Source organism: Streptopelia decaocto, assembly GCF_964273445.1.
Source record: "Streptopelia decaocto genome assembly, chromosome: 11".
Lineage (NCBI taxonomy): Eukaryota > Metazoa > Chordata > Aves > Columbiformes > Columbidae > Streptopelia > Streptopelia decaocto.
The window spans coordinates 16,652,917-16,671,217 of record NC_138666.1 but is presented as its reverse complement, the minus strand read 5'-3'; the positions used below and the strand labels follow the sequence as shown (position 1 = coordinate 16,671,217).

The 18,301-nt window shown below is 41.4% G+C and overlaps 2 protein-coding genes across 2 annotated transcripts; one reads left to right on the top strand and one right to left on the bottom strand.

The window, feature by feature from the left end:
* Positions 1–1,011: 1,011 nt before the first annotated feature.
* On the bottom strand, positions 1,012–3,100 carry LOC309444802 (cytosolic iron-sulfur assembly component 2B). The gene is made up of 5 exons (XM_082062927.1): positions 2,897–3,100; positions 2,727–2,806; positions 2,300–2,425; positions 1,771–1,816; positions 1,012–1,242 (listed from the first exon to the last, which is right to left on the bottom strand). The coding sequence occupies exons 1-5, from the start codon at positions 3,036–3,038 to the stop codon at positions 1,145–1,147; spliced, it is 492 nt and encodes a 163-aa protein (XP_081919053.1). The 5' UTR covers positions 3,039–3,100; the 3' UTR covers positions 1,012–1,144.
* A 4,550-nt stretch (positions 3,101–7,650) lies between these two features.
* Positions 7,651–17,464, top strand: LOC309444821 (fatty acyl-CoA hydrolase precursor, medium chain-like; the record flags this gene model as incomplete). The annotated part of the gene is made up of 13 exons (XM_082062954.1): positions 7,651–7,714; positions 8,299–8,503; positions 8,925–9,060; positions 9,323–9,456; positions 9,966–10,119; positions 10,369–10,470; positions 11,283–11,381; positions 11,869–12,009; positions 13,301–13,381; positions 14,226–14,373; positions 15,018–15,167; positions 16,881–16,953; positions 17,079–17,464. 13 exons carry the CDS (start codon positions 7,651–7,653, stop codon positions 17,266–17,268), a joined length of 1,677 nt encoding a protein of 558 aa, XP_081919080.1. The 3' UTR covers positions 17,269–17,464.
* Positions 17,465–18,301: the final 837 nt, after the last annotated feature.

The window sequence follows — 18,301 nt, the reverse complement described above, 5'->3', positions numbered from 1 at the left end:
AAAGCAACAAAGCTGATGAGACAACTGGAAAGTTCCTCAGCAACCCTGATGATCATGTGGAATGAAGCTGGAAGAGCAGAGTTTACAACCACCCAACCAACCAGTGTGTGTTTACCACTGCAGAGTGAAGTTCTTCCTCAGACAGTTCAGTTGTGTGTTTGGATACAAAGCTGCTGAGCTGCTTCCCTGCTACTCAAGGAATTGGGGTGAGCAGCTCTCAGTTTCCAATGCTGGTGCCAGGCAGCACCGCAGCGCGGCAGCGGCCGGGCAGAGTCTGTGTCCTCCAGGGAGCAGGGCTGGTGGGCACATCCCGGGTGCCCGAGGACGTGCGGTGGTGGAACCCGAGGTGCAGGGACTGCGCTGGTCTGTGGGCCCAAACACGCAGCGGGTTCCTGTCGCACACAGCACGGCCGCTTGGCCCAGGGAGCTCCTGCTGCTGTGTCTGCAGACTGAGAGCAGTGGATGCCATTGAGCCACCCCTGAACGCTCTGCCCAGAGCCCAGGAACGTGAAACACATGTCTGCTGCTGGCATTGTTCCTGGACTTGAATGAGGCTGCTTGTATCCAACACGGCTGCTCTACAGGCTCATCCTTTCTGATGGAATGTGTCCTGTTACAAAGCATTCCAGAGGCTACATTTAGGAGTAACATTTTTGTGAAAAATAAAGAGTCTGACAAGAAATATTTGTAACAAATTAATGTTTTCTTCTCCCACTTTATCTCCGTAGAGCAGGAGCCAGCTAACAATCGTTTAAACCAGGGAACAGAGGATTTTGCTAGAACTGGCCGTACGGTATCTCTCAGCGAGTATCCAAGCTGAGGGAGCCTGGACAAGAGGACCCGTGAGCTTCAGCAAACTAACTGCGGTTGGTCCTCACTTTTTTTTCTACTATCTCACCAATATCACACCCATCTATGCAATGACTAGTAAAATGTAAATGTTCATTATGTTTTTGTAGCCGTCTGTGAGCTGATTTCCCATATACTAGTTTTTGTAGGAGTAATGAAACATTATTTTAGAAAATCCAAGTGATTTTATTTTGCTCATAGGTATATGTATAGAGTAACATTAGCATCACCACTATATAGATACAAAAAATTACATTTAACAGAGCAGAACACCAATAATTTCCTCATCAGGCAATTATGATCTGGCAGACAAACACTGATTCACCACTTCCAGTAAGTGAGAGTTCTCCAAAGCAGCTGCTACACGTTCTTTATCAGCAAGCTGTTTATTAACTGGGCAGAAAAAAAACACAACACAAGAAACCGGTCAAAACCTTGATATGCAGGGTCTTTGTTAAAGCATTTTACATGGAGACACATAATCACTCTGTTGCTATGGCACCCAGGTAGACCTGTAATTCTGCAGCTGCCAGGGATGCTGCAGAGTTGCAGTCTTGAGTCACAGCTGGCACATTATCACAGGTTAAACCACAAAGCTGTTTGTGGTCCAGCAGCACCTGTAGCTGTAATGCAAGAGGAAATTTCCCCCCAGCCTCTCCCCATTTTCTGAGTCCTCCAGAACCCAGGCAGATCCATGACCAGCTGAGAGCACAGGCTGCCTGAGGAGATGGCAACAGTACAGTACAGGACATTCCAGTGTCATCATTACACGTTTCTGTTCCGCTACATCCCCAGAAGCTGATGCAGGTAAAGTCCCAGAGAGTAAACAGCTGCTCTGCAGGTGTGGGAGTCTCTCTCCCCTCTAATCTTCAACATTAAAAACCCAAAGAAAACCACAAACCAGAGCATTAAACACCTTACCTGCGTGCTCAGAGGCATGTGTTCCTGGTGTTATGTGAACATCCAGCTTAAAAGGCATCCCAAAAGAAAAAGAGGATAAAGTCAACCGTACATTGGAAGCTCAAGTACAAACTATTTGATATTTGGTGATAAAAATTAGACAGTAACAAAAAGAGGGCAAAAAGAGTATTCTTGCCAATGGCAGTTACTGCAGAGAGCAGAATAAAGTCTAAACTCGCAGACTGTTGTGCATTCCCATCTGCTTAAGGCTCTGTGAGACAGGGCAGCAGCCTCCCCTCCTCCCGTGCTGCAGAGCACTGCAGGGCACTGCCCCGCCACCCCCCTGGCCCTGACACCACTGTCACGGAACCGCGACTGCACCCACATTCCAGCGCACGGCCCCCTCTGCGTCCAGAGCGTTCCCCTCACCCGCAAGAGCAAAACCACTCCAGTCAGTTTTCACCACGAGTTAGGTAGCGCCTTTTTTTTTTCTTTGTAAGTTCCAAATACAATCCCTTTTCTTGGCTTTTGGAGCAATTTGATTACTCACCTTAAACCTCTCAGGCAGAGATCTGATCAGTTTTACTTTTATGGAGAGGCCGATTAAGGTCGCCATGCTGCAGTGAGGAATGGTGGGAGTGAACTCCACCGCCACCGTGCTCTCCGCGTCATTCACCTGGGAAACCAAACACTCACGGACGAACCGCCCGGCCGCACCCCAGCCCAGCTGCAGGCACCGCTGGGAAACGCAGCTCGGAGCTGCACCTTGCCGCGCATCGTCTCCTTCACTGACACCGTAAAATACCACGTTTAGCTGCAGCAGACCGACATATGAACGTCCCGCAGCGCCAGAAAGCAGCAGCTTGGTCAATCAGTGCGGGCTGTGCCCGCGGCCCCGCCCGCGTTTACCCCCCGCGGCCCCGCCCGCGTTTACCCCCCGCGGCCCCGGCGGCTCGACGGGCGCCCCGGGCTCTCACTTTCACTCGCACTTGCTCCACGACGTTCAGCTCCTCCAGGGTGAGCGGGTGCTCGGGGTCGTTAATGGAGCGGATGAGATGTGCCGCGTTAAGGAAAGCGGAGCGGAGCTGCCCGGCCCTGCCCTGCGCGCCGGCCCAGCGGCCCCGGCCCTCCCCTCCCGGCAGGATATCGAAGATCTCCCGGTCGTCGATGGAGTCGGGCAGCTCCTCGTCCTCCTCCCGCGCCGTCACCGGCCGCTCCCCCGAGCGGCGGTAGATGAGCGGGTTGGCGTTCTCCAGCGGCGCCCCGCCGCCCGGGCCCGGGCCCACCATGGCTGCGGCGGCGCTGCCGGGCGGAAGGAGCCCGGACGCCGTTCGGGGCCGCACCGGGAGCGGAGGCGGCTGCTGGGCGGTGCTGGGCCGGCCGGCGCTGCCCCGTGCGCCAGCGCGCTCCTGCGGGCGCGGGGCCGCCGGCGGGCGGGACCCGGGGAGCGCGGGTTCGCTTGTCGGGCGCTCCGGGGAGCGGGTGGGAGGCAGCGTGGGGCGGGGCGGGTCTTGCACGGCTTAAACTGAAACTTCGCTGGGGTCAGCGACGCTGCAAAGCGTCTGTGAGGGACCTACGAAGTGACCTTAGTGTTACGGAGGATACGTAAATTAAATTGCACGTTAAATAGAAAATGTTATTGATTTAAATTATTTCCTTCCTCTTTTAATTAATTTGAAAAGTCAAACTGTTGTCGCTAAAACTGCGAGTGCATTACCCGGGTACGTGATTGCCAATTTGCTCTCAGATATGAGATACTGCTCTACCACAGAGTTGCACAACTCTGGATGCTAGATTAAACTAGCATGCCCGAAAGGAATTTCCACGGGATATTTGTACGTAAAATGTAACAAATCCTCATGTTATCTAGTACACAGTTTCATCTATCTAATGTATAGTCATAACATAGAGTTGAAGGATATGCCATAATTTTTCGCTCTTTCAGCTTGTTATTTCTATACAGGTGTGAAGTCTCTGGTAGTCTCTGGTGGTCTTTTGTGGAATTAATACCCTCACCCACATTGTTCGTACCTGGTATTGAGTCATCTCAGGATATAATTCTGCTGAGCAGTCTTTACAAAGTTTCACTAAACAATTAGACAAAACCCATATAGAAGGTTTTGGTATTTGTAAGGCATTAGGCATGCCAGCTTAAAAGAGGTTTTAAACTTCAACAAAACTGTATATAAAAAATGCTGCAAAGAAACTGGAATGATGGAGTGTAATGATGACGTAGGAAGATGTGAACACGCTCCCCAGGCAGAGGGCAGCAGGAAGAAAAGAGGATTTGAAAGGAGGTAAGGCTTGCTGCTTCAAAAGATGTTGCAGCTAGAATAAAAGACATTTGTTGTGGTTCTGTGGCTGGGCACCACCTTACAGAGGTGGTGTTGGTGGTGTCCTCAGGTGTCTCTGACTGCAGGAAGCTGGGCCAGATTGGGCTTGCCCCCAGCAAGTTCTGAAGATTACTGAGATATTTACACATCTCCTGGTATTTCAGATAAGGCACGCAAACTGCCTGTGAGCAAAGTTTCAATTTATTTCTGCTTTCACCTTGGTTTTGTATTATATTCTGTTAATGTATAGATTACATTGGCATTAAAGGTCACATCTTAATCTAAACCTTTATCATAGAATCATAGAGTAGTTTGGGTTGGGAGGGACCTTCAAAGGTCATCTAGTCCAACCTGTCTGCCATCAGCAGGGACACCTTCACCCAGATCAGGTTGCTTGGAGCCCTGTCCAGCCTGGCCTCAAATGCCTCCAGGGATGGGGCATCCACCACCTCTCTGGGCAACCTGGGCCAGTGTTTCACCATCCTCATAGTAAAAAATGTCTTCCTCATGTCCAGCCTGGATCTCCGCTCCTTTAAGACCATTACCTCTTATCATAACCTCTCACAAACCTCTTTTAAGTACTGAAAGGCCGTAAGAAGGTCTCCCTTGAGCCTTCTCTTCTCCAGGCTGAACAACCCCAACTCTCTCAGCCTGTCCTCACAGCAGAGCTGTTCCAGTCCTCTGGTCATCTTTGTGGCCTCCTCTGGCCCCTCTCCAACAGGTCCATGTCTTTCTTGTGCTGAGGGCTCCAGAGCTGGATGCAACACTGCAGGTGAGGTCTCACCAGAGCAGAGGGGCAAAATCACCTCCTTCGGCCTGCTGGCCATGTTCCTTGTGATGCAGCCCAAGATACGATCGGTTTTCTGGGCTGCAAGCCCACATTGTTGGCTCATGTCCAATCTTTCATCCCCCAGTACCCCCAAGTCTTTCTCTGCAGGGCTGCTCTCAATCCCTTCATCCCCCAGCCTGTATTGATACTGGGGTTGCCCTGACCCAGGTGCAGGACCTTCCACCTGGCCTTGCTGACCCTCCTGAGGTTCACATGGGCCCACTTCTCCAGCTCGTCCTGGTCCTTCTGGGTGGTGCCCCATCCCTCAGGTGTGTCAGCTGCACCACGCAGCTTGGTGTCATCTGCAAACTTGCTGAGGGTGCACTTGATCCCACTGTCTATGTTATTGATGAAGATACTAAACAGTACTAGTCCCAGTACAGACCCCTGAGGGACACCTTACATTGGAGTTTCAATTATTGAATGTTATTTTGGATAATAACTTTTGTTGGTAAGCATCATTTCTCTGTCTATTTAGGAAATAGAAAGTTGACTGAGCTGACTTATGAAGTTGTTGGTTGAGTTTAAAAGTGTTTTTTGTTTGTTTGTTGGTTGTTCTTTGGCAGCGCAAGAAATATGTATTCATTAGATTTCACTAATGGAAATTGTTCAACTAAAGTAGCCTCATGGAATCATGTTTTGTCCATCCATTTGCTCCCTGCCTCGCATATATGTGCATGGATAGATAGATATAGATATAGATATAGATATAGATATAGATATAGATATAGATATAGATATAGATATAGATATAGATATAGATATAGATATAGATATAGATATAGATATAGATATAAACAGGTGCACACACCTGTTCCCATATTTTGAACTCTGCTGGTTTTAGACTGTCTTTAGTCCACAAGAAGAATCAACAAAAATCCCAAGGCTATTCATATTTGACTGGAACAAAAATAACTGCAACAGAAAGGATTTTCCAGAAAGATTTGAGGGAAGTATAAAAAATAAGAGGCAAGTTATGTTCTACAACGCACATTTGCACAGCTCCAGGTGAAATTCCTGAGAAACTGGCACACTTTTCCAAGGCTATCGAACCCAGAGCAAGTAGCTCTGAAAACCTTATTTTAGCCATCTCATTTGCAACCCTTTTTGGTAAAGATTACCTGACTTACTGTGACATACCTCTGTATCCCAAGCAGGATGAACTTACATGATGTGTGGTCATGGCCCTTTCCCGCTTTTTGGAGGGAAGTCCATCCCCCATGACGTGTTGGTTATTCACTCTTGCTTTCTGTCCTCCACTGAGGCTGTTTGTAGAGAACTTATAGTCTGACCCTTAACTTTAATCTCCCCTTTAATTTTGAAAAATGCAGGAGGTCTATTTTTATTCAAGAAGGGATAAAGAACTAATGTGGAGGTTGGAGGCCTGGCCCTGCCGAAAAGCACAGTGTCAGTTATTGTACATATGTGCTAGCCCTCATTAAAACTTCCGCATGTATTAACTATTTCTATTTCTTGTTTTTTCTTTTAATTGTTACTTCTTAGTTATTTTTAATTTACAATCCTGTATTTTTGTGAGGTTTTTGTTGCAACTTTTCAGGTTTTTTTTACAAGAATTTATGTGTTACAGCTCTGGAACCTCTTGAAATAAATAACTTACGCTTTTTCTATGGATAAACAACGTTTAATCCAATTCCTTAATTGTATTCTTTAAACATGTGTTCATTAGAGCATAAGCAAAACAGCGCTGGGTGCACGGGGGATTCGCTCCGCCCAACACGCACACCTTTAACAATAAGAAGTGTGCTTAAATACAGTAAGGTGTTACATATTCATAATGACCCCAGAAACGCCTATACATATTCATGACCTTTCCCGCTTTTTATTAAAATGAGTTTCAGATAACCATTTACATATTCGCCTCCTTGACCCTCCCCTGTTGTGCCTGCGCAGTGTCACTCAGTGAATTTGAGGAAGGGTCTTTAGGGGTCTTTGGATGAAGGCTCCTTCAGCTTCGTCACAGTGGACTTTTTACCTTTGGCTCATTAGGAGGAACTGGCTGGAACCCGAGCTACCAAACCGACTGAAACCAGACTGGCACCCCCTTTTTGCTGTAAATCTTGGCTATCTTGTCTCCTCAAGGTTGTAGCTGGTGCTGTAAAACCTCTTATCTCGGCATTTAATGAAGTCCTGCTTTTTTTAGCACAATTAGTTACATACAGCTCTAAACTAGATATTAATTATGTGGTTAAAATGTTAGCTTGTTAGTAGGCCCTTATTATATAGTTGCTTAACCCTTAAAATGTTAGTTCCCTCTATCAATATAACTGTCTAAACAAGTTTCATAACTTTTTACATAGAACTTAACCACCTTTCCCTTTTCCAAGTTCAGAGTCCGTGCTTCATTTGGTTATACCTGTAAACATTAAACATCTTAGCACGAATCACAACTGCATTTTTCACACTCTTTAGAGCACAACTGCTTTCCCCACTTGTAGGATAACAGGAGATTAACTACGACTGCACCTTTTGTTGTTGTTCACACACGGTGTTGAGTCATTTTCAGATTATTCTCAGGATCAGGTAAGGATTAGGTGCATTGCACTGAAGGATTGTGTTTACAGTCTGTATCCAGTAGGGCTCTGAAAGTGCTGAATGCGGGCATGTTCAGGACAGAATCGAGCTGCCCTTCCTGGTCAGAATGCCTTTGGCCAGGACCTTTGTACGTGTCCGTTCAGCATAAAACCAGGAAATAGTCTGGAGCCCAAACACAGGGGAGAGATGGCTCCTCGAAGCCAGATTGCTTTGCTTTGTAGTATAGCATTCATCATTTGCGGAGCAGAAGGTGAGATGACTGTTATTATTGCTGTTGGGGAAGCAGCTGCATTAACAAGCTGAAGTGTACTGATTTTCAAAGGCAGTACATCTCGAATACTTTTGTTGCCAAGCTGCTAAAGTATCCTAATAAGCTTGATGCAAAAATTACTGGTTTTGTGAGATGAAACCATTTCTGAGATGATTTTATGAAAACAGAACTTTCTGTCATTCTTAAAAGGCAGAAAGCAAAAATATTTCTGAATTATCTAAACAAAATATTTTTAAGATCTTGTTGGATTATAGATTTAGAAAATAGTCATGATTTTGACTGTTGCTATTTACTGTGAAATTTGTTTTTAAGCTTGGTGCTGTTGCACAGTAACTGAACTGTGTTGTACGTAGCTCCAGCTGTCACTGGCAGAGCCAGCTGTAGGAGTGTTCCACAGGAGTGTCTGTCATTGCACAGTAGTGAAAAGAAGACTAAACAAAATTGGAAGGAACAAGCTGAAATCTTCTGAATTAAACAGTCAGCTAAAAATGCTTTTCATTGAAAAGTCTGTCTGATAATTATGAAGATGCCTATTTTTTTTTTCTTCCTGATGTGTTACTTAGGACAGAATGGTGCTGAGCCAGAAGTGACTATTGCACTTGGACGGCTCAAAGGGCGACAAACTATTGTGAAGGAGACGGACAGACTTGTAAATGTTTTCCTTGGAATTCCTTTTGCAAAAGCCCCTGTTGGACCCTTGAGGTTTTCCCCACCTGAACCACCTGAACCCTGGAATGAACTGAGAGATGCAACTTCTTACCCACCAATGTGAGAGTTCGTTTGTATATAGGACCTGCTCGTGTTTGTCAGTGTTGTCGTGTTTATTATAGTACAGAGGTCTGGTATTTGGTAAGGAGCCTGTATTGACTGGTAGTGAATATGCTGCCAGTACTGAAGTATTTTGTGAGGACTGTGGGACTGGGACGCACAAAGAATTCCTGGGAAATTCCTGTCTTAGGAATTAATGTTTTCTCATTATCCTGTGCTGAAATAATTAGCTTTTTAAGGACAGGTATAGAGCTGTGCTGTCACAGCTTGCACCTCTCACTCTATACAAGTAACACAAAGTTTGAGCACCTTGTGGGAATTCAGCCTGTGGGGTACAAGGAAGTGTGTTTTCTCTGTCATTGTTACGTTGATGCTATTGCAGTTTTATCACTAATAGTCATGTTTCCTTTCTTTTGTGAAGATGTCCTCAAGATCTGTCCTTGTTGAAAATAGCTGAAAAAAACTTTAAAGAAAAACACATTCCATTCCGAACTTCTGAAGACTGTTTGTATCTAAATGTTTACAGTCCTGCTGGTTCAAACAAGAACAAGTTACCTGTACGTAAACCCATTGTACAAACTTGTGTTGTACAAAGTTTTCACCTAATTATAGCTCCTAAGTCACTTAGTTGCTTTTGAAAATGTGATGCTGTATTTGCAAAAATAATGTTACATAAAATTCAAAGTGCATCAATCTAAAATTCAGCTCCCATTGAGCTTCAGTGATTTGGACTTCTTGATTCTCTTCTGTTTTCTTCCTCTTTCAAATGGAATCTACCAAGCAATGTGTAAAAGTGTGTCTCGCCCTTTTTTCTCTAAGGTCATGGTGTGGATCCATGGAGGCAATTTTATATTCGGTGGTGCTTCTAGATATGATGGTTCTGCACTAGCGGCCTACGAGAATATTGTGGTAGTAATAATTCAGTACAGACTTGGACTCCTTGGATTCTTCAAGTAAGATGACCTATTTCACCTTTGTAAAAGTACTTCCTATCGTATTTAAAGCATAGGTAGTTTTGTTTTCTGAATCAGCCAAACTTGTATACCAGCTTCCTGCTGTTAGAGTGGTTTGAATGCACATATTTTGCTGACATCAGGACTTAAGAACATTAAGAAATGTTTGTTGCATTGTCATTTGATTGTAGCCTGCTATCAAATCATAGTTGGGCTTATTTGGTTCTGGATAGGATTTTTGTTCTTGCCATCCATTGCTGTGTAAAGCAAAAAAATCATATAGTGTAAAGGCCGGGAATCCATCCATGGGTGGGTCAATAAACAATAGAGGCAAGTAAGTCAGTGGGGTTAGGTCTGACCGGGAAGGGCTTTAGGTCAGTAGGCTATACAGATCTTCCCTTGGCCAAATATGACACTTTGCACAAAATCTAAGTTGGTGAGATTTATTTATTCTGGTATCAGAAGAACTATCAGTCTTCCTGAGAAGCTGGCTTATTCTTTTCTTTCAGTACTGGTGATGAACACGCACGTGGGAACTGGGGATTTTTGGATCAAGTAGCGGCTCTTCAGTGGGTCCAAGAAAATATTGAACACTTTGGCGGAGACCCAGGATCTGTCACGCTCTTTGGTGCATCTGCAGGATCTTGCTCTATATTTGCACATGTAGGCATGCAGTGGATACACTAAAAATTAACATAGTTTAAAAAATCTTTAAAAACTCAATTAGTGTAACATTTTTTGCTTAATATGATTTTTGAAAGTAAGATTAATAGCACATTGTGCTAAATCTGGACCCTGTAAGCACATAAAAATGTGTCATTCCCCGCTGAATCCAGCAGTCTAGTCAAGTATAAAGTTATAGGATAAGAACCTTAATGTAGAATAAACTTTCTGTTCTTCCTTTCTTGGCAGATTTTATCTCCTATGTCTAAGGGTCTCTTTCATAAAGCAATATTAGAGAGTGGAATTATAATCCCTCCAGATAAAGCTTTACATCTTACAACAGATCTTAAGGTAAGCTCATTTTTTGTATTTTAAAGCATTTATAACCTAAACCAGGATATTGTTTATATCTGATAATTTGCTTAAAAGAGAAAAGGGGAAAATCTAATTGCATATTATTCAACAAAGTTGATAAAATTTATTCCCACATTATACCTATAGTCTATTTATTTCAGTCTCATTTGGTGTTGGAAATGGATTATGCAGTTATGCGATTATAATATCTGTGGGTCAAGTCACGTATTTTCAGTTACACACATGCCAAGCTGGGCATATGTTGATTTTCATGCACACTGTAACTTATATGGTAACTATGACGCTTATTATGGAAAGTTTTATTAGAATCCAGAAGAGGCATTCAGTTTTTATTCAGCTATGGTTTTTTATGCAGTACTTTTATTTGAAATTAATTATTTTAAAAAAAAACTTTAAATTTAAAATTAAATTCCTCTCTATAAGTACCTTTTCACTTCTCCTCCTGAAACATCAAATAGTAATAATGTAAATATCTCATAAGTTGATTTTCTGAATTTTCTTTCCTTATTTGATTTATGTTACAACTTTGTATTATCTCTACGGCAAGGTTTGTTATAGAACAGTGAATGGAAATACAGCAAGAAAGAGAAGTATGCCAGAATGATTTCACTTTGTGATCAAACTGTAGTATTTCTAGTAAAATAAAATACTCAAAGACCTATCCAGCTCACCTAAATCTGTCCTTAAATAAAACTATTAACAGTACTGTGTATAGTAATTTTATGTTAATACATTCCTTAAAGACCACCTCACAGCTAACAGTTTTTGTCTCTGTTAATAATTTTCAGCGTATTGCAAGTATATTTAAGTGTGAGATGAGCAGCTCACTCTCACTGATAAACTGCTTAAGGAACCAGGAAGTAAACGATATAGTCTTTAACAGTACGGTAGGTGAAACTTTACTTAGTAATATTTTTTTAATGGCACATTTGCAAAACTTTAGCTCCGCCTCTAACCAGAGTTCATTGCTGGCCTGGTCCAGAGTACAATTTTCTTCATTTTTGTCAGAATACCACCTAAATATTGAAATAATTTCACATAATTTCTGTGTAGAATTTTCAATGATGTGCTACAGTGCCTGTGAAGTTGTGAGCAAGACGGGAGCAGACTTATGTTTTAACATCAGTTAGAAGCAGCACAGGATCAGGAAACCATTACATTTCTCCGTGCTACGACCCAACCGGGCTTGCGTTTTATACTCTTGTACAAAACTATAAATTCGTGTTACAGTGGCTATAGATACTCAGATTTCTTAAAGCCTTTTTTTTTTTTTTTTTTTTGCACTTGGAACCTTAAATGTGGACATTTTATTATATGATTTGAAGGAAAAATGGGAAATAGTATTAACACATAATTTTTTTTCTTCTCCTTCAGGATATCACCTTTCTACCTTTAGTTTTGGATGGAGTATTTCTTCACAAGTCGCCTGAAGAGATATTGGCTGGAAAAGAATTTAATGTAGTCCCATTTATGACAGGAGTCACCAACAATGAATTTGGCTGGAACATGAGATCTGTAATTTAGTGTTATTCTCTTTTTTTTGATTGATTGTTAACTGATGTGTTAACTGATGCAGGCAACTCTGAGAAGGTATTTGCTGGTAGGACACCTTTTAAGTATGGCTGAAAGGGAAATATAGATTGTTGGAAATATAGACAAGGTAAACTTTTCTTGTATTAGGATTCTGTAGTGACCCAGAACCATTTGGTCACGAAACAGTGAGACAGGCTTCATCCTGCAAGTTAAACTACATGGGCATCCTCGGAACATTAATTTTATACCATATTTCCTTATCCTAAATTTTTAATCCCTCATCCAGGCAGAGAGAGGAAAAAGAAGGCTTATTACTTATTACTGAAAGAAAAATATAACTAATCTTTTCCCCAACAACATGCAGTATTCAGGACTGATACACAGAATGTTTAAAAATGTGACGTTGATCACCTTAAACAACCTATTCCGTGTGTCACCATGAACTCTGATGCTGGTTATGTCATTGCCCTGTGTTCCTTGTTACCATGTAGAATGATCTAGTGTTTGAAAATCTCATCTGGGGACAGAGTGTGGGCATAATGTGGGTGTCCAACCTATTCTCAGTCCATAAATTCTTTCTCATATCAGTTCCATGGGTAACTTTAATAAATAAGCAGTTGCTATACAGAGCACAAAACAGCAGGAGGTAGATTTGTGTCTTTTCTCTTCTTTGTCCTCTTTTCTTCACTTCCTAAGTATCCATCTATGTAGTACAAAGCGTTTATTCTAGATCTACGTAGTAATTGTGTGTCTCTGGGAGTGTGCTGGTACTGAGTCCAAGAAGAAAACTGTAAATTGAAATCTGTTGTAATTCATTTTGCAGACAGAAGAGTCATTGGATGCAATGGTCTAAGAGAGTAGGAACACTGCCTATCTATATTGCCTTCAGAGGGTTCGAATAATTGGACTAGAGACAGAGAGACTCTTAACATCTCCCCTACCAGAGGGAAAATCAGCCCTTGAGACAGAGGAAGCTTTTGCTTCGTTTCTGCCCTAATGCTTTCTAATCTTAAGAGTTTCTTAAGAATATGTGTGTGGATTTAAGCATAAACTATATAGTATGAGTGGTTTATGTAGAAGTCTTCCCCATGTAAACATTTACTGCAATAAATTCAAGCTTTTCAAGACAGCTGCTGCATCGCACCGCATTTTCACATATGATATGCCTCAAAGATAAAGCCAGTAGTAAGAATAAAGTGCAATAATGTAGTTCCAATGTTAAAAACATTGGAGAAGTTGAATGGCACTAATGACTTTTTTTTTTCTTGTGCAGACATCAAAAATACCAGGTTTGAAGGAAATAGGAGATAAAAAATCAATCATTTCAACTTTAGAGTTTTTCCTCCCACTGACAGTAAGTATTGTTGCACTAGCCTAATTTGAGAAGTGAAATTTCTTTTTAATGCATATAACAGATTTGTGAAGCTTGATGTTCTCTGATTTCATGCTTGAGCTGTAGTGTTACCAAGACTACGCTCTGGAAAGACTCCCAGCAAAGCTGATGGGACTACGGTGTGTGGAGTTACACAGAAACAGGGTTGAGTAAGGCCTGGGATTTGAGGAAATACCTTTTTCCCTCTAGACCTCTGAATGAACATTTTTATCTTATACATTTGTATGTAGTATTACTGTAATAGTGTCCCTGCTTTTATGGCATCTGGTGGCTAACCTGATTGATGGGTTACAAAGCAGGATTTTTCAATATATTTACATTAAATTAAATATAACTTTTACATAGTTACTTTGCACTCCTAGTTTTGAAATATAACTTCCAAGCAGCAAATTCCAATACTAAAAACTTGGTCTTGCCCTCTAGCCTGATAGTCCATAAACTTTTCAAGGACTCAGATAATTTTCTGTTGTTATTCCCATCTCTTTTCTCTTGAAGAAAAGAGAAACCAAAGGTATTATCAGGCAAAGTCCCTGGATCTTCATTGATTCCTGTAGAGTTTTAACCTGTACAAATCCATTGCAAATGTGACCTGAGGTGGTTTGTTTGGCTTGGGTTTTGGTGTTGGGTTTTTTTCCCCCCCACAAAAAATCTGAATAGGTTTTATTTGCCATTGTGTTTTCCCATGAACATGGGTGCTACCTTTGTGCCTTTGCAGAATGTCCGAAGTTTAAAAGATTACAGTTTTAGTTGCTAATTCAGTGACATGATTTTTCTGTGTGTTTCTCATTTCCCCGATTTCTCTTAGGATTTACCACCAGAGTTTCTGCCTGTGATAGTGGATGAGTATCTAGGAAACACTGATGATCCTGCTGAGCTACGGGACGGATTTCTGGAATTATTAGGGGACTTAGGAATTGTCATGCCATCCATTAGAGCACTGAATTACTACAGGGGTGAGCTAATGAACACCAATAGGATATTAAAACCTTTTGCTACATGCTGGATCAAACAATGTAGACACAAACCCTGTTGTGTGTAGGCAGCACTTGTTGAGATTCCCACTGGGAACTTGAGGGTGAAGAGGCATATAGGTCTGCAGGACTGTGTGAAGCAAGTGTGTGTACTCCTTTATCCTTGTACTAGCGTCTTGCACTTGTGCTCATAGTCAACAGACTGAGAGCAGAGCGTGATGACGCAAGTAAATGCTTGATAACTGAAGTATACAGGCTTAAAAATTGAAACATATTAAAGCAACCTGGAATTTGTCCTTTGGCCCACTGCTACTTGGGAAGTCAACAGCTCTGTACTCTGGAGTTATTCTGGTATTGAAGTGTACACAAACCAGAACTGGAAAATAATTTGATGTTATTTTGTTTTCTGTATGTTTTCATGGGGTTAATCTTTCATCTTTTTGTGTAAGTGCTGTGGGTTCTTCATTTTTAATTAAAAAGAAAAAAAATCTATTTGAATGTAACATTGCATTAAAAATGTGGCCAGTATAAAGCTTGGGGCATATTTAAAGTAATACTTTAAACAGCTGATGTCAGCTGTGATTTACAGATCTCTTCCTTAACTCTCTAATTGTTATGTCTTCTAGTGTCTGGAGCTCCCACCTACTTCTTTGAATATCAACATCGGCCCATCTCATACGGGGATAGTAAACCAGCGTATGTGAAAGCTGATCACGGAGATGAAGTTGGGTTTGTCTTTGGAGGACCATTTCTGGCTGGTGATATTCAGCTACGCAGTAAGGAATAGAACAGTCCATGTTCACTTACAAATCACTCTCATAACACCGGCATTATTCTATTCAGTAGTTCTGCTTCCCTTTTAATCAGACTAAAGTGCATTTATTAACAGTGAGACCAAAGTATAACCCTTTCTCATGTTAGATTTAACATGACTTTACTGTCTTCATTCTTTGTCCTGTACAGTTTGCTGTTTCTGAAGCACTCTATGTTATACATGTCAACAATTTAGCAAAGAGGACATTTGCTTAAAAACATCACTGTCATTATACCAGCACTGTTGATGAATTTGACAAATAGCTTTGGCTGAAAAATAAATTCAAGGAAAGGTCAATGAAACTTGCAGGAGACTAGCAGAGTGCTTGGGAAGCAGGAAATATAGGATTTCTTCTTTTCCTGAGGAATTTAAGCTAATGTCTCCTCCTTTCCAGGAAATCCTATGGGCTGTCAGGCCCCAGAGAATGTGGCACTCAGTCTCTTTGCAGATAGTGTTCCAGTTGTGTTGATTAGAGCAATGCTTGGAACTCCAGTGTTTCACTTTCTGCACGAAGATCTAACAGTTAGGTTAAAGACTATTGTCTCCTATGACTCAATTAATATTTAAGCTTTTTATTCAAAATGGAACCAGTCCATTGGGGAAGGCTTAAGAGTGTACTCCTAAAATTGCCTTTGCCTTGTCATTTTGGGCATTCTCATAGGATTCTGGAAGGTCTGGTTCCTTCAGGCAGAATCCCACATTGCTACAGTCCAAATGAATGTGCCAGTCACCGAACAGTTGGATACAAGATGCCACATCCTCAGGAATATTATGAATCCAGCAATTTTCTTTAATTGCATATGCCTAAACGTATAATATTCAGGATGGCTTATCTTCTTTCTCATGAAACAAATCAGGGGCAGCTCTTATTTTGACAAAGAAATACAGAAATTCTACTTATTTTAAGTGAATTCACCATTTTTTTGCCTTTATTTTTGTCATTTGCACAGTAGTTCATAGTCTGTTTCAAAGCCTACATAAATGAAAGTACTTCCTTTCACTCCACTGAACTTTGGAGCAATCCAGCTATGTTGTAAAAGCATTTCTCAATCTGTTACAAGAGCCTTTTGATTTTATCATTTCACCCCTCCCCCTTACGTTATCCTGCACTAGAAAACACCATTTAGTTCTTTTTCTATTTGCCTGAATTTACTGAAAGCATTACTGTTATGGCTGATTTCAGTTAAATCAGCACACTGGTGCAGTGGCCATATGTGTGACTATATTTAAACGACTTTGTCTGGTATCACAATGAAGAAATTTTTGCCTAGTCATGCTGTGAACAGTAGGGAGAATTTTCGTCCCACAAAGCCAAAATGAGATCAATGAAAATAAACCATGTAGCCCGTTCCTTAAGTTGGAATGGGACTCGGGACACATGGGTTCTTTTTTCAGTTCTGCTTTTGGTTTCCTGTAAAGCTACAGGCATATCACCTTGTTTCCTGTACTGCAATTACTCAGTTTGTAGAATAAGGATAATTGTGTTCATCTTGTTCACAAAGAGTGCTGAAGTCTTCTCTGGATGATTGCTGTGTTGCTAACATATTGCAGGTACATGCCTCTGTTGTAAACAGTAAGTTCTTAAAACCTATTCACAGACTGGAATGCTCCTTCTGAAATAGCAAGGGTTTGATTTCTGCAACTCATAACAGTTATTTAAAATTTTGTCTCTCAGGTGAAGTTACAGAGGAAGAAAAGAACCTTAGTAGAACTCTGATGAAGTACTGGGCTAACTTTGCTCGAAATGGGTAAGAATCATGAGATTCATGAGTCATAGGGAGTTAGCAATTTTGTTGATTCAGTCTGAACTTCTGCGATTGAATCCCCTTGCAACTGAAAAGGACATCCACTCTCTCTTCATTGTTGTTTACAGAAATCCTAATGGAGAGGGTTTGGCTGAATGGCCATCTTACAACCTAAATGAAGAATACTTACAGATAAATCTAAAGCAAAAGAAAGCCAGCAAGTTGAAAGAAAAGAAGGTAGACTTCTGGAGAAAGGTGATGTTTGAAAAGACAAATAGCAAAAGAACAGAAAACAAGAAGGTTAATTCGGAGTTATAGTGTACAGTCTCAACATGCACATAATATGCAAACTATTAGGATAGTAAAAGAAATTACTTAAATCAATGTTCTTTTCACCTTTTCTTCACACTTTTCATAATTGCAATTATTTCAGTTACGTATTTGTAATAATTCCAATTGATTTATTTCCCCTTTGTGATCCTTTACTTCTTCCTGGATTTACATCTGCAACAGAAGCCTCACTTAATAAATTTGGTTACCTAATTTCCCTACTGCTCAGGTTTTTCTGTCGCTTCCCCATGACTGAAGACAGAATGTAGCAGCAACATCATTTTAATAAAGTGAAATCAATAAAGACGGGATTTGGAGGTAAAACTGTCTTTTGATGTCAAGTGTATCAGCAATGGTACAGAAGTTTTAGTCTGATTTAGATACAGAAATGACTTCTATGGAGAAAGAAAAAAAAAAGAAACTAAAGAATGTTCTGCTTTGCAAGTCGGCTTGAGATGTTCTCTCTTAAAATTAAATGCCAGAAGGGATTCAAGAATTCCACTTACCAGATATGTAACACAGATTCCACAAGTTTGTCTATTTCACTAGAGTAAGGGTTTCCATGTATAGGTCATGATTGTGGATCGTACCAAGTATCTACAGGCAAGGCTGTAGGGATCTCAAATCCCATTTGTTTATTTTCTTGTTTTAACTAAGATTGGCAGAGTTGGCAGAAACTGTTTTGCACTGGTAACATTTTCAGAGCGGCTGCTTCTTTGGGAATCTGGATGGAACGTGGGCTGAGAGATTTTGCAGATCGTGTATTTGAAAGACAAGTAGTGAGAACAAAGAAGGATTGAAGAGTAAGGCTTGGAAAATAGAATAGTAAATGAAGGGGAAAAATAAAGGGAAAGCAAATAGGAAAGGACAGAGTCTAGTAAAATGAGTGAAGATCGGGATATAGAAAATAAATTGCTGATGGAGAGAATTAAAGTTTTTTTTCAGCAAAAGGAGAGAGCAGCAAGCAGAGTGCCCAGCATTTGGTTTTGTGGCAAAGGACTCCTGTAGGCTGCAGGTCACA

Bases quoted from the DNA above. Each gene is read 5' to 3' on its own strand.
- LOC309444802 (XM_082062927.1), bottom strand. From the start codon at position 3,038: ATGGTGGGCCCGGGCCCGGGCGGCGGGGCGCCGCTGGAGAACGCCAAC. The intron at 1,817-2,299 runs GTGAGTAATCAA...ATGCCTTTTAAG, and splicing joins CTCTGCCTGAGAGGTTTAAG to CTGGATGTTCACATAACACC. The intron at 1,243-1,770 runs GTAAGGTGTTTA...TTTTCTGCCCAG, and splicing joins ACATGCCTCTGAGCACGCAG to TTAATAAACAGCTTGCTGAT.